Source organism: Lynx rufus, unplaced genomic scaffold, assembly GCF_022079265.1.
Source record: "Lynx rufus isolate CCGP_SWC_20201006 ecotype Redwood Valley unplaced genomic scaffold, mLynRuf1.p SCAF_10, whole genome shotgun sequence".
In the NCBI taxonomy this organism is placed as follows: domain Eukaryota; kingdom Metazoa; phylum Chordata; class Mammalia; order Carnivora; family Felidae; genus Lynx; species Lynx rufus.
In genome coordinates, this window is record NW_025814824.1 from 61,368,065 (window position 1) to 61,384,013 (window position 15,949).

The window sequence follows — 15,949 nt, forward strand, 5'->3', positions numbered from 1 at the left end:
TGTAAATGGAACAGAACTCAATTCCCCCAGCACATACCTGTTTCAGGCCCTGGGAGGTTCAGTAGTTGCCTGTGTACATGGCAGGCGGGTCCAGCCATTTTTCTGGATTAGTTCAGCACCTTGTGGGTATGTTATTTTCTTCAATGATAATCACTGCTGTTTTTTTTCTGCTTTCCTCCCAAGTAAATCCTTTTGGGTCTCATTTTTTCTCCCTTCAGTCTAAAGAAGCAAAAGTGGAACCCATAAACACACCTCCGACTCCATCCACTCCTTCTGATGATGGGGAGCTTTCCGGAGAGCCTGTACCTGAGGGGACTCCGGAAACCACCAACTTGAGTGTCATCCTGCACAGCAGCCCTGAGCAAGGCAAGTCCCTGATATGCCTTCATATAGAGTGGTCTTTTAGTAAGTGGTTACTGTGTACCCAACCTGGGTGATGTATGCAACGTAGAGCATCTCATTTAACTTTCCCCTCTGTCCTTTGAGGAGGGAATGCTAACCATCCTCATTTTATAGACAAGATGGGGAGATCAAGTCAGGTTGGATTACCTAGCTGAGGCTCTTTGGCTTGTAAATGGCATGGCTGTGTTTGAACTTGGATACTTTTTTTTTTTTTAACATTTATTTATTTTTGAGACAGAGAGAGACAGAGCATGAATGGGGGAGGGTCAGAGAGAGGGAGACACAGAATCTGAAACAGCCTCCAGGCTCTGAGCTGTCAGCACAGAGCCCGACGCGGGGCTCGAACTCAAGGACCACGAAATCATGACCTGAGCCGAAGTGGGCCGCTTACCCGACTGGGCCACCTGGGCGCCCCTGAACTTGGATACTTGAACTTTTAACTCCCAGACTCCAGTAGGGACTGAGTTCCAACAGAAAAGCTTACAATAATTATTGCTGCATAATAAATACCTACTGTGTGCCAAGTATTTACATACTTTACCTCCAATCCTGATAATACATCTCCCAGATGGTATTATTGGCCGGGATTTTATGGGTGGAAAAACCAATGCTTGGAAAGGTAAGTGACATGCTCACAGTCACACAACTAGGGAGGGTTGGGACCGACCCAGTGCTCAGGCCTGACTCCAGAATCCTCACCCTTTCCAGCTTCGGCCACCAACTCCTGACTCTCAGAGGATAGGATCGAGTCATCTAAACTCCTACGTGGCTCACGTGGGAAACTGGTGGCCAGAGAGGGGCAGGTGCCCAGCAGGTCAGCGGCAGGCCCTGGGGGAGGTGCTGGCCTCCTGGCTCCCCATCCAGGGCTCTCACTCCTAACTCTTATTCCATGAGCTGTGCAGAGGACACTGGCCAAAACCCAAGATCTGATGTGATCCCCTGGGCAGCAGCTTGACACGTCCCAAGGTCTGAGATTGGTCTGTGCTTTCAGCCTTTTATCAGAGGGGTGTTCATTCCATTGAAGGTACTGCCCGTGCCAGAGCACCAAAATGCAGGGCAGGAAAAAAGGGCCAAAAACCACTCAGACTACCTGGAGGAGGGATTGGTTGGGCATATTGTATTCCATTCATATGTACAGCCCTGAAATTGGTGATGCAGAAGATTCAGTCCCAGGGACGTGCTCATGGTATACTCCATGAAAAAAAAGCAGATTTCAAAACTATATGTGTGCTGTAACCCTAATTTTGGATATGTTATTTATATCTACATGGATGTAGCCATGTGGAGCAGTGTATATGTGTGTGTGTTAGAATAACATACAACAAAATGTTATAGGTCATTATCTGGGTGGAAGGATTGTGGGTGGCTGTTCTTTCCTCTTTTTACTTCTGTGTTTGACAGGTCTTCTGCAGTCATATGTGTCATTATTCCTTTTACCTCTGCCATCAGTAAATGAGCGTTACTTTAAAAATGAAATTGGGAGGCCCCTGGGTGGCGCAGTGAGTTAAGTGTCTGACTTTGGCTCAGGTCATGATCTTGATGCTCGTGGGTTCGAGCCCCGCTTCGGGCTCTGTGCTGACAGCTCAGAGCCTGGAGCCTGCTTTGGGTTCTGTGTCTCCCTCTGTCTCTGCCCCTCCCCCTATCATGCTCTGTCTCTCTGTGTCTCAAAAATAAATAAAAACATTAAAAAACAATTTAAAAAATTTAAAAAACTAAATTGGGAAGTCTATGGATGAGAGACGGTATACAGTACCGATTAGGAAAAAATTTGTATAATTATTTAACAAAGTCATAATACAATCACTGAGTCAGGGTGTAGCCGTGGAAAGAGTCGGGACAGAGCAGACACTTTGGACGGAAGCCCTGCTCAGCCACCTATTTGCTGTTGGGCCTGGGGCATGTTGCTTAACACTTCCAAGCTTTGGATTCTTTAACTGCCCCCTGGGAGTGTTCCTAATCCCTGCCTCCCCAGGTAGATTAGAGGATTGAACCCAGCCAAGGATGTGGAAGTGGTTTATGAATTGCAAGTGCTGTCCTCCTGGGCCGAATTAGGATCTCTGAGGAGGGGCAAGGAAGTGTGGGGGGCTTCAGGGCTGGGACCAGGGCCTCTCCTAGACTGAGGGGTGAGTGCAAAGGCGGTGGGAGCCAAATGCAGACTGGGACGCAGGTCCAAGCACAGCTCATCTGTTCCCTGTGATCAGCCAGTCTCCTTAACTGGCAGAGAAAAGGCCAAACGGAAACCACGGAGCTTGCTGAAGTGTTTGTGTTCTGCTGGTTGGGTGGACAGCCCAGATGGTGAGGAGAAAGAGGCCTGAACCCTGAGCCCTCTCCCTGGCTGCAAAAAGCCACCTAGTAGTTTTATTCTAAGCTTTTCTGACACCATCTTGACCCATGGCACCCCCATTCCCCACCCTCCAAAGAGTGGGGACTCAAAGGCATGGAATCTGGCCTGCTGCTTGCACAGCACCCCCTGGTGGCCAGAGCTGGGAGGACGAGAGAGAGTGGTGATGTGTGCTGACAATACATAGGTCAGTTCTTACCGTGGGACATGCGTGAGCACACCGTGTGTGCAGATGGCCTGGCATGGGGACAGGCCGACCTGGTTTCAGGGCCCCTCCCAGTCACTTACTTTCTGTGGGACCCTTTTCCTCTTCAGCAAAGTGGGGTCAATAATAATAAGGTGCTAACGTGCGGATCAGAGCAGCACACCTATGCCATGAGGAGATGGTGGGGAGACTGAAAACGTGAGATTCCTGTCCTGGCTCTGTCCCCGAAGCTGCCAAGTGGTGGGAAGGTCCTTGTAGGTAGGACGGATAGGCTAGTGGCAGAATGAAATGAGACACTGCGTGGGACATGCTTAGGCTGGGGCCCCGCCCACTAGCCTGGGGCCCAGCCCATAACAGGCATGTATTCATATTAGTGTAATTTGTTTTTCTTTGCTTTAGGACTCCATTTGTTTTTTATTTTTATTTTTTAATGTTTATTTATTTTTGAGACAGAGAGAGACAGAGCATGAACAGGGGAGGGTCAGAGAGAGAGGGAGACACAGAATCTGAAACAGGCTCCGGGCTCCAAGCTGTCAGCACAGAGCCCGATGCAGGGCTCGAACCCACGGACCACGAGATCATGACCTGGGCCGAAGTCGGATGCTCAACCGACTGAGCCACCCAGGCGCCCCTCCATTTGTTTTTTAAATTGCAAAAGAGATATGTGCTTGTGCTAACAGTTCAATCAGTGCAGAGTTGTATGAATCCCCCAAAATAGTAGTTTCCTTTCCTATCCTCTGGTGGAAACCAATATTAAGCATTGTGGGTTAGCCAACTATGTGTGGCATGTCTGCACACACACACACACACACACACACACACGTATCTGTATATTACACACATTATTTAATAATTGCATTAAATATATAATGATAATTATATGTATAATGATAATAACACAAGTAAACTCATATAGTTTTTTTTCCCTTTACCCATATAGAACCACTGACAGTGAACATTTATCAATTGCTAACTATATTGAGGGGCTGTCCTCAATGCTCTTTCTGCATTAATGTATTTAATCCTTATAAGCACATAGTCTTCAGAACAACCTTGTGAAATAGGAATTGTTATTTCCGATTTGTGGATGAGGATCCTGAGACACAGGTTAAACGACTCGCCACGGGTCACGTTTCTAGTAAGTGGCAAAATGGGGTTACCACTCCGCAGCTGGTGCCAGAACCCGTGATCAAAGCACTGTGTAAAATTGCCCCTCAACATCTGTTTTTCTGCAACTTGTTTTTATTTCCTCTTAATCCTTAATCCTGTATTATGGACATTTTTTCAAGTCAGTAGATAAAGAGATACTTCATTTTTTTCCAAGATTGCAAAGTGCAGTTGTTAATTGCAGAATGCCTGCTTCCTTAGGGTCTGGTGAGATCCTGAACGACACACTGGAGGGAGTTCATACTGTGGACGGTGCCCCCGTTACAGACGTTGGCTCGGGGGATGGGACCCTCATCCATGTCACTGAAGAGGTAAGTGAATAGTTCATTTCATTTGCTAAGTCAGTAGTAAGTTTGCTTGTTTCAGACCTGCTGGTGGCTTGCCTTGGGCACCATAAAGAAGGAGGAGGGTTTTAGTTGGATGTCATGGGGACTGCCTCCCTCCTGCTGCTACAGAGGAGGGCAGACTCGGGGCCCCAGAGGCTCACCAGGAATGCACCAAGACGGGAGAGGTGCAGCAGAAGCCTGTCCTCACATCTGCATGGCGCTGAGCACCGGGTCCTCTCTACGGTACCCACCTCCCTCCTGCTCATTTCTGAAGATAAACAGCCTTATCCACCCTTTGAGCCCCTTTAAGACAGAATCCGATCGACTGCACATGTGTCCACCCCATTGTTGTGTACTCGGCTTTTATACTCGCAAAGCCGGTTTTCTAAAAGCTAGATACAGTAAGGTGCGAAAGTAAAGCACGTGTTTTTCTCACAGCCGGCTCTGCTGAAAACCCACGGGGTCAGCTCATTCTTTCTGCTCTCCTGGGATGAAACTCAGACACTTCTCATGGTCTCTCAGTCACTATCTGATAATAATCTATTTTCACAGCTATTTCCAAAGTTCAGTCCAGCAAAATACCAAAATTCAGTTCCTTTGTCTCCCAAATTCCAAAGAACATGTATCCAGCTCACCAAATGATTTGTAGTGGGGAAAAGGGAGGGGAAAGTCCCAGCACACTGACAATTCTCTCCAAAGGAATTTTTTACCTTTTCCTATATAGCCCAGAGGCAGGTAGTAGGCCTACCCTGATGAATTGATTTCCTTTCCTTGTCTCTTAGCCCATCCCACACAAGCGGTCTGCTTGCTTCTTCCAGCGCATGGAAGTGTACTTAATTGTACAATGAATTAGTTGTTTTTTTTTAAATTTTACTTATTTATTTTGAGAGACAGAATACTTGTAAGTGAGGGAGGGGCAGAGAGAGAGAGAGAGAGAGAGAGAGAGGGAGAGAGAGAATCCCAAGTAGTCTCCATGCTGTCAGTGCAGAGCCTGATGCAGGGCTCAAACTCATGAACGGTGAGATCATGACCTGAGTCAAAATCAAAAGTCAGACGCTCACCCAACTGAGTCACCCAAGCACCCCAGTGAATTAATTGTTCCTAATTGTACTTTATTGTAAAGGCCTTTGGGACTCCAGCTAAATTTGAAGCAGAAAGAGTCTCATTTTGAAAATCTGTGGCATCATTTTTTCTCTCTTTTTTGGGGAGGACAGTAATTCTGCAAGGAATTCATGCTGTAGGAAAAAAGGGTTCTGTGGTCAAATATGCTTGCAAAATACTCTGTTATGTAGTATATAGCATGTCTTACAGATTCCTTATAAGTCTTGCAGCAAGGAAATCTAACTTTGATCGGCTTAGTGTTTTTAGTGTCTAAAAGAACTACTTTTTGCAAAACAAAACAAAATTACACAGAATAACCTGTGCCCCGCCCCCAAGTTTAAAAGAAAAAAAAAAAAAAAAACCTTTTGAAACTGAGATAAAACCTAGTTTTAAAACCTAGCCAAAACTGCTGTTGCTATTTTGTGCATCTGCTGTGTAACCTCCGGAGAAGGGTATGCATTTCCCAGGGAAACTGAGTCACAGGGAGGGGGAAGCATGGAGTTCAGTCTGGAGAAGGCTGGGGAGGTCAGAGCTGCTGCCCACACATCTCTGAAGCACCGTCAGGGGCAAAGACATTCACTTGTTCTTACAGCTTCTGGATGGGCACATAGGGGAGGTCACAGGGAGGCAGATGCTTCTAGATAGAAGTGTTTAGAGCTGGAGCAGGGCTGGCTCAGGAGACAGGGATCACTGGTCACTGGCATGTGCAAACAGATGCTTGGAATCAACCAGCAGATACAGCCATCTTGTAGTCTCTCCTGTCCCTGGGATTCTGGGATTCTGGGACTGTCATGGGGCTGCAGTGAAGTCGAAGATAAGAAAAGTGCTTTGAGAAAAAGAAGCTGGAGAAAGGCAAGCTGATAGAGAGAGGGGTATGGGCAGTCTTTTCTCTCCAGCCACAGGCTCGTTGATCAGGGCCACGGACTCAGTGATGTGGTCCCTCGCGATGCTTTTGTTCCAGAGTGTGCACACTGAAGAAGGTTTGGCAGCCACAGCAGCGGCCGGGGAGGCGGAGGTGCCCATCAGCACCGCTGGGGAAGCGGAGGCCAGCAGTGCACCCACCGGGGGGCCAGCCCTGTCCTTGTCCACTGAGGACATGGGGGAAGGGGTCACTCCAGTGAGTAGCTCAGAGTCCATTCTCCATCTCACCTGTTTCTGAGGGGTCGTGGGCATCTCTGTGGGAGGAGTCACTGGGTTTCCTTACCAGTCTGCAGAATTCAGAGTGACAGCCTTGTGGGATCAGGTCTGAATAGACATGGATTCGGAGGCTGAGGCATCTGTTGACTCATCTGGATGTTTGTGGAGTGATGTGTTGTGCTGTGCACAGGTGCATAAGATAGACCAGTTCTTGGGAACAGAGTGGTAAGAGGTGCAATAGGAGAAGCACCAAAAGGGGCCGAGAGCCCAGATTTGGGGTCCTGCAAGCCTTCCTGGAGAAAGGATGCTGAAGGTAAGACCGTGAGGACACCTAGAAGGAGCCTGGCAGATGGGAGTGAGACAGGTGTTCCAGGAGGGACGCCAGCAGGAACAGAGCCCTGGGGGCGTTAACAAGAACATGCAAAGAGGTCCCGTGTGAGCAAGGGGAGGTAGGGAATGTGGCTGGACAGGCCTCTGAGACCTAAGAGCCACGAGTCGGAGCTGGAGCATGTTCAGAAGTGGGGAATCACTGAAGGGCTAATGGCCTAGTCGGAGTAGGATTTAGAAAGTGGAGAAGGGGTGGGAGAAGCAAGCCTGGGGTCTGTGTTGTGGTCTAGGCAAGGGGCTGGGATCAGAGATCAGAGGAAGTGGTCAGTGAGGCCAGCTCACTCCTCTAATGAGAAGGAAAGCTGGGTTTTGCTCCAGCACCATGACTTGGGCATCGGCGAAGTCCCCCCTCCTAGGAGGAGTGAAGACGGTAGGGACTGTGGTAGGTGGCCCTGAGGGTGATGGGGAGGAGTGGGGTGAGCCACACAGGGGGCATGCTGTCCAGGGACTCCTGCCTTGAGTGGTGTGTGAGGTGTGGGTTTCTGCGTGGGTGCCACATTCGAGGCAGCGGTGTGGGATGAGGTCTCGGATATACAAGCGCTTTGAAGGCGAGGAAGCAACAGGGTGCAGGTGCCCGACGGGCCTCGGCTGCCTGCCGCCTGCAGCCAAGCCGACCACAGTAGATTGCTGCTAGGTCCCTCATGATGCCTTTCCATTCAGGGTGCAGATGCTGAAGAAGGCTCGGCAGCCACAGCAGCTGAAGAGGCCGAGGTGCCCGTCAGCACGGCTGGGGAAGTGGAGGCCGGCAGCGTGCCCACGGCGGAGGTGACCCTCTCCGTGGCCACCCAGGGCCTAGGGGAACGGGTGACACTGGTAAGGAGTGCAAAGTGCTGCAAGGTTGAAGTTGCCCCTGGGAGCAGGTCCCGGCCTTCATGCTGTTCCGCACACCCCAAGGAGCCTGGATGGGGCACTTCTCTGAAGGGGAGTCGGCCGAGGCCTGGGTACACGTGTGGTGGAGCCCTGTTGGCCTGGGGACCGCGCACGCTGGCAGTCCCAGCAGGCTGGTGGGGAGTGAGGCTGGGGACAGGTGGAGAGCCAGCGGCGGGGGGCAGTCCCAGGGGCCCATTACCCACCACCCCCACCCGCAGTGGGGCAGGAGCTGGGGCGTGAGTGGAAGAGGTGATGACGGCACAGCCACGGCCTGTTTCTGGGCACAAATGCGGGCTATCAGAGGGTAGAGGAAGGTCAGGGTCCAAAGGCAGGGGCAAGCATTCTCAGCCCTCTTTTTAGGCAGCATGGAGACAGTGTTCCAGCTCATGAAGGTGGGATACAGATACAGGACACTTGGCAGGTCTGTCCCTGTAATGTCATCATAGTGGCTGTCCTTCAGGTTCTCCAGACTCAACAGACTCCAACCTGGACTCCTCATGTCCGCTCCTCTTGTGGTCCCACCTCAAATGATTGGGACCCTCATCCCCTAGTTACCCAATCCAGAATTCTCTTCCCTCTACCTTATTCCCCACATCCTGTCAAGCATCAAGTCTTGTTGAGTTTTTCTCCCTGTTGTGGACCCGCCTCCTTCCCCTGCCCCTTTCCCCATGCCAGCCCGTGGACTGAGACCGCATGTCCCCCATCCAGGCAAGGGCTGAGGTCCCTGCCTCACCTGTCCATGCTCTCCCCCGACTCCTCCTGCAGGGGCAGCCCTGTGCATGGAGCCTTCCATCGCCCTCACTCCAGACCCTGCTCCCCCACCCAGCCACAAGGCCTTGCAGGGTCTGGCCTGACCGGCCTTGGTGACTGCATCTTAGGCCACTGTCTCCCTGGTTCTTGGGGCTCCCACCTCACTGACTTTCTTTCAGTTTCTTGAACGTGCCTCTTTCCTTAGAATCTTCCCATACCCTGCCCTCTCTCCCTAGAACCTTTTCGCCCCTTGGCCCTGCCTTTAATGTCAGTTTATCCTTCAGAGTTCAGCTCAAACACCACTGTATCATGGAAGGACCATCCTAGAGTGTGAAGTCTCCTCCTCAGACACGTTCATGGGGCCCAAACTTCTCTTTGGAAGGCCTCATCGTAATTATAATTAATAATAATCTTGGTAAATGGTTCATTCCTGGCTCCCTACAACCATAAGCTCTGTGAGGACAGGGAGTATATATACATCTAGTTCATTGATCTGTCTTTATCCCTGCACATAGATTGTGGGTACTCAGTGGATATTTGCTGCATGAATGGAGGGGTTGTCTGGCCATCAAATATCAACAACATTAGCCTTTGAGATCACTCCATCCATTTGCTCCCAGCCTTTGCACCTTTGGTCCACGAGAGAAACTTTGCAGTGGGGATGCTTACCTGACCAGCTGATAGAGCTTCTGGGCCCCTTGCAAGTTATGTGGATTATTTTCATTAACAAAGTGGTTGCCACCACCTTCTCTATCTCCTCTTCCCCCTCCTCCTTCTTCTTCTCTTTCATCTCTCATCTTTGACCCCTCATTCCTTATCTTTCCCCTTCATTTCCTTCCTCCCCCCACTTCTTGAAAAGCAAAGCACTTGTCATGGGGTGAGAGAACTAGGGAGCGAGTATTGACTCAGTAGAAAGCACCTACCCCGGAGCTAAAGATGTGTAGGCTGAGGCCAGGCCCTCGGCACAGGTGTGCTGTAGGGGAGCCGGGAGGTGGGTGGACTGGCCTGAGAGGCGCCCTCCAGCCTGGGGCTCCAGGAGTCCGTGGGCCAAGGCAGGTCTTGCCTGAGCAGAGCTATGGCCGTGTTATCCATCTGGCTATCTATCTGGCCATGCTATCTATGTGGCCGTGGCTTCCTCCCTGCACTCACACACCCACTGACCCAGGGGTATAGAAACGGCGGCCGATTCTCATGCCAATTTTGTTTCAGGGTCCAGTCGGTGAAGAAACGTTAACAACAGCAGCAGCTGCAGCAGAAGCATCCCTCAGCACTTCTGAAGAAGAGGAAGCTCATGGTGTCCCTACAGACGGCCTGGCTCCCCTCGCACCCACAGCGGCCCCTGAGCAAGAGGTCACTTCTGTAAGTGGTTCTGGTATCCCGTCTGCCTCACAGCGGGGAGAGGGGTCAGTGTCACGAGACAGGAACAGTGACTGGCCCTCCCCAGGGGCAAATGCAGCCCTCAGCTTTGTGAGAGCACGTATCTGGGTAGGTGCCGTTCGAGGAAGGCAGGGTGCGGGGGAAGCAGCATGACAGAGCGGGTCAGAGAATCCGAGTCCTGACCCTGCTACCTCCTAGCTTTGTCCAGGAATTTTCTCAAGTCAGAATGGGTTGCTGGGGGCAGGGGGGAAGGAGCGCCCCATCACCAGAGGGGATGCATTTGTTGGAGGGGGATCCTGAGTCTGTGAGTCTGTGCTTCTGCGAACGTGTGGTGGGTAATGACGGTCGAAGGTAAGAAAGTGTTGTGAAACGACAGTCACCCAGACTCTCCGGCAGCTGTGTGCACGTTGCGTCACAGGTAAGGTGAGGTGACTCCTCTTGTTGGTTTTGCTTTCCAGGGTCCTGGCGATGAGGAAGACCTAGCAGCCGCCTCCACGGAGGAGCCCATCCCCGTGGCTGTGGCAGAAGAGCTGGACAGCACCCTCCCTGAGGGGCCCCCACTTCCCGTACCCACAGTGGCTTCTGAAAGAACGGTCACTCCTGTAAGTGGCGTTAGAGGCACGGAGATTTGCGCGGCCGTTCTTACAGAGGAGAGAAGGAAAGTCCTGGGAGGGACTGCCCCTGGCTGGCTCAGAGCGGGTTTCAGTTTGGTTCATAAAGTTCCAAATTTGGGCGTTTGAGGGGCGTCTATCCTGGGAACACACAAGGAAGCTGCAGTTTGCAGAGGAAAAAGCAAGAGATAAAAATCTAGGGCACCTGGCTTCATGTCCCAAATCATCCTCAATTTCAAATGAGAACTTCCTAATAGGCAGAGCTGGCAAAGATGCAAAGACCCCATTTCAAATATCATGAGAGTCCCATCCTGAATGTGGGGAAGCCTGTAAGACTTGGTGGGGACTCGGAGGTGTGTGTGGGTGACCCTCACGTCCCTTCCAACGAGGGTTTCTATATTTCTGGGCTATACCTGTGTGGCCTCTTGCAAACACTTTCTTTACTTTGGGCCTCATTTCCTCAGCTCTCTGGGAGGATGGCTCTGAGATCATGTCAGAGAACGCAGGTCAGGGAATGTTTGGACAGCTCTGTACACATGCATGGGGCTGTCACCACTTAGGGCTATAACTTTGTGTTTTAGAATGAGGAAACCTAGTGCTGGTTGTCAGCATGGCGGGTGTGAATCAGAATGAAATGGCTTTCAGATGTCACAGTGTTTTTTTAATGTGTATTTATTTTTGAGAGAGAGACAGAGTGTGAGCAGGGGAGGGACAGAGAGAGAGGGAGACACAGATTCTGAAGCAGGCTCCAGGCTCTGAACTGTCAGCACAGAGCCTGACATGGGGCTCGAACCTGTGAACCTCAAGATCATGACCTGAGCCGAAGTCGGACACTTAACCAACTGAGCCACCCAGGTGCCCCCAGATGTCACTATTTTTTTTTTTAATATTTATTTATTTTTGAGAGAGCATAAGCGGGGGAAGGGCACGGAGAGGAGGACAGAGGATCCGAAGTGGGCTCTGTGTGGACCGTCTGACAGCCGTGAGCCCAATGTGGGGCTCAAACTCACAAACCGGGACATCATGACCTGAGCTGAAGTCAGATGCTCAACCAACTAAGCCACCCAAGTGCCCCTAGATGTCACTATTTTTAAGAGACAATCTGGTGACCAGATAGGGTATATCAGCTTCTCAACAGCACTTGGTTACCCACGCTTTCAAAGCCTTGACTCGAGCTACAGGCATGTGACCCTTCACAGTGCTCCAGGGCTGGCCCATGAGGGGAGGGCTGTGGGATCAGACTCGAGCACACTGGCGTCCAGAGGCCAGTGTGGACCTTGTCCAGTGGCCCAGTGGTCGTCAGCACTGCTTAACTGTCTCTTTATTTAGAGTCTGTCCATTCATTTATTGACTTACTCATGGTCTCAGCACAGCAACTCAGGGCCTCAGTCCAGACACTTAGAGATAGAAATGGGCATGGCCTCATTCCTATTCCCAAGGAGTTCACGGTTGAGGGGCAGGAAATAAGCTGTTTGCACTGATGTTTGTGAAACACTCTGTGTTCTGAGTTTATCTGACCCTATTCAGACACCAGAGGTGTCTGTCTGGTACAAGGTGAATGGGCCCCAGTCTGTCGGTGAGGGTTGTGAGACCTCCAGAAACCTGTCTGCTGTTACATGCCTCGAGGAAGCAGAGCTGACTTTCGAACTGAGGCATGTGGGCCAGCAGAGCTCATGCTCTTGAACTTCCCTGAGAGTGTGGTGAGGTGGAAAGGTGTCAGACTGGGGGTCAGGAGGCCAGGGTTCTTTCCGGGGATGTCACTGACCCGTGATGTGTCCTGAGTGTCAATGTTACCATCTGTAAACAGAGGGAGGTAGACAAGAGCTCTGGTTTTTAACCCTCTCGGTACGTTAGAGACACCAGGACATTTAAAACGCTTCAGGTGTCTGAATCCACTGCCAGACCAATTGAGGAGCCCCTCCACCTGGGGTTCAAGCTCCCAGGAGATTCTACCATACAACTCACTGGGACCCACCCCGTGTATGGGTGTGATGTCATACATTGTGACTGCCAAAACACCAAGACCATATCCCCCCACAGTGACGCCACATCAGTGCAGCACATGTACATAGAACCAGCTCTCCTTTTTCCTTTTCAGAAACCTTTTATCATGGAAATTGTAAAAATTCACAAAAGGATTTAGAGTACTATAATAAGCCCCCCACATACCCGTGACCCTATGTGAATAAATATCAACTTGCCCGTGTGCTTTATCTCCTCCACCTTCTTTGGCCATCTTTTTGGAGCAGAGATGGAGGCTGAAAATATGTTTAAGTAAATCCCAAATATGGCATCATCTAACTGGTAAATACTTCAATGCACATTGCTAATAGGTTGATCTGGGACTCCCCCCTCCAGCGTTAGCCACAATGCTGTCCATCAGTGGTCATTCTGATTGGATGTCATTATCCTTCTAACAATATTAACAATGGTTCCTTCATATTGTCTGATACCCTAGTTGTTAAAAAATGCCTTTTTGCAATTAGTTTGTCTCTGGATCCCAACACTTACTACACACTGTGTTTGGCTGATGTGTTTCTTAAGCCTCTTTGGGTCTATGATTGTCTCTCACCTTCCTTTTTCTTTGTACCATCAATTTGTTGGAGAAACTGGGTCATTTGTCCTTCGATCCCTTGTTTTTTCCACTTGGACAAGTTGGCACTTGAGGGCCTCCCCAGACCAGCTGTGTTGGTGGGAAGGTAGATTACTATTTCTGAGAAAGTTCTTTGTCAACACATGTTAACAACCGTAAAACGACATATTATTGATCCAGAAACTTCTGTTCTAGGAATTAATCCTAAAGGAGGTAGTCTTATATGTAAAAAAAACTGTATACAAATTTGCTAATCTCAGTATTGCCCATAATAGAAAAGAATTGAACACGGTTTAACTAGACAACAGTAGGGGGTTGATTGAATAAAGTATATTCAAGTAATGGAACATCATGCAGCTATTAAAGTTATACTTCTTAGGAGTATTTAATGATGGGGGAAATACAACATAATGTCAGGTGATAAAAGCTGGTTATAAACTTCAGTTACGTTGTGTGGTCTTAACTATTTAAAAGTTGGGGCCCCTGGGTGGCTTAGTCGGATAAGTGTCCAACTCTTGATCTCAGCTCAGGTCTTGATCTCAGGGTCATGACTTCAAGCCCCACATTGGGCTTTGCACTGGGCATGAAGCCTACTTAAAAAAAAAATAAGAAGAAGAATAGACACACGCACAAACCCTGGAAGGAAATGCCCTCCCTGATCGTTAGTAGTTGTGGCCTCAAAGTGGCAGAACTGTGGAAGGATGGTAGGTTCCTAATACGTTTTGGTGTTTTCGCCATGAGCGTATGGCTTTTACAATGGGAATTTTTAAAAACTCTAAGAAGAGTTGGGCCGAGGGGGGGGTGGGGGGCGGGGAAGTGGGGAGGGAAAGACAAACACACAGTTATTTCATCCTGTCACGTGACTAATAACAGATCACCCCTAAGTGCCTGTGTCAGGAACTGGCAATGAGGTGAAATGGAAGCCTCCATTTGAGCAAATGGTTTAAAAGCACAATCGGGACCAGTCAGGAGAGCACTCACTCTGGAACCTTATTAGGATCATTATGAATCTCAGAGTCAGCCAAAGCAGTGAGTGAAAGGGACATCCACATCTGGCCCTGCCGTAGACCTGTGACAAATTTCTTACCTGTATCTTTGGTTACTCATACATAAAATGGGGTCATAGTACTCGCGTCTCAGGTTGTGCTGGGGATTAAATGAATTAACACATGAAAGAGTTTACCTAGTGCCTGGTACACACTCAACAAATTAGTATATCTAATTATTTTGCAGATGAGGCCCAGAAAGGTTAGGGGTCACACAGGGCCACATTGCTCCCGGGAGATGAGTAGGGGTGAAAACCTTGGTGTCTGCACTTTCTACCTTTGGTTTTTGCAGTGTCCACAACCACCCGTCTTCAGACATGGGTCAGAAGTTGGTCAGCAAGGTCCATGCAGTTCAAATGAGGTCACTCCATTTCTAAGGTCTTCCCACCAGTCGTTTGGCAAATACTATTAAGAGCCTAGTGTCTTCTGGGTGTTAGGGACACAGCAGAGACTAGAGGGCCACACCTCTGTCTTCATGGGGCTCGCTGCAAGGCCCCTGGCCATCCTCAGCTTGGTAAACAGCTCACTCATCAGAGCTGAGCCGCTCCACGTCCCAAATGCATGGACCAGGTTTTAACCACATCTTCTTGTTTTAGGATCAGAGAGGGCATGTGGGAATGGAAGGGCAGGTTGGGCCCAAAGGAGAAAAGGCTGGTGCTGTGACCATTCTAGAGACCACACTGGATCTGGTCATGTGCCCTGAGCATGTTATTTGGGGTTAGTCAATTCTGATCAAGGAAATAGCAGGAGTACTGAGAGGACTGAGCCCCAAAGAAACCAAATTGAGAGTTGGGGAGACCCACAAAAACATTGTGGGGCTCAATTCTTGCCACATCTTACCAACCAGTGACCCTGACCTCTGCAGCCAGTTTCTCCATCTGTAATCAGAGGGTCCTTCCAATTCTGGTGTTCTGTGGCTAGACTCCAGGCTCTGTCCCTGAATTTTTTCCTGGGAAAGCTTCAGGCAAACGGGAGCTTCAGAGACCTGGGTGTGCTTTTAGTAGTTGTAGAATTTTTGGAGAGATCTTTACCCCTTCTGTGCTCCGGTTTCTCCATCTGTAAAACAGGGGTGGTGATGACTACCCCACACAGAAGTAGTCAGAATGAAATGAGGTGATGTTGGTGGAACTGCTTTGTCTGGTGTCTGTCACCACAGAAAAACAACAAACTCCTCCTTCTGAAGCAACAGTGAAGTTTAACTATTGCCGAGGGGATATGCCCGCAGCAACCAGGGCCATGGCCCCCCGGGAGCCCCACATCCTGGGGAGGTCCTGCTCAGGGAGCCTACTCTGGCAATAGGCAGCAACCTGGCTGCCTCTGGAGACTCTTTGTCAGCCCGCTGGTCCTGGTCCTCTGCCCTCCTCACCTTCCCCAGGGCTGAGGCCGTCTCCCAGGGAGGAGGGTGCTCTGGCCCTGATGCCTCATGAGGCTGCCTGTGAGGACATTGGGGAGGGTGGTGTCCTCACTTTGATCTGACCTCCTCAGTGGACTTTAGATGCCGCCAGTGTTCTGGGGAGCAGTAAGGGAGTCAGAGGAGGACATCATACCACACAGGTTTTGTGCAGATTTACCGTTCATGTTTCCATTCCTCCCTGGGGCTCAGGCCATTCTGACACCTTTTTTGTCAGAGGAGGCA

The 15,949-nt window shown here is 50.0% G+C and overlaps 1 protein-coding gene across 1 annotated transcript in view; it reads left to right on the top strand.

The window, feature by feature from the left end:
• Positions 1–15,949, top strand: part of COL15A1 (collagen type XV alpha 1 chain) — a 108,246-nt gene that overhangs the window by 46,931 nt on the left and 45,366 nt on the right. The window contains exons 6-11 of the mRNA XM_047066906.1: positions 219–366; positions 4,317–4,426; positions 6,504–6,659; positions 7,727–7,879; positions 9,896–10,045; positions 10,522–10,665. Coding sequence (XP_046922862.1) covers positions 219–366; positions 4,317–4,426; positions 6,504–6,659; positions 7,727–7,879; positions 9,896–10,045; positions 10,522–10,665 — 861 coding nt within the window. The remainder of the gene's footprint in view (positions 1–218; positions 367–4,316; positions 4,427–6,503; positions 6,660–7,726; positions 7,880–9,895; positions 10,046–10,521; positions 10,666–15,949) is intronic.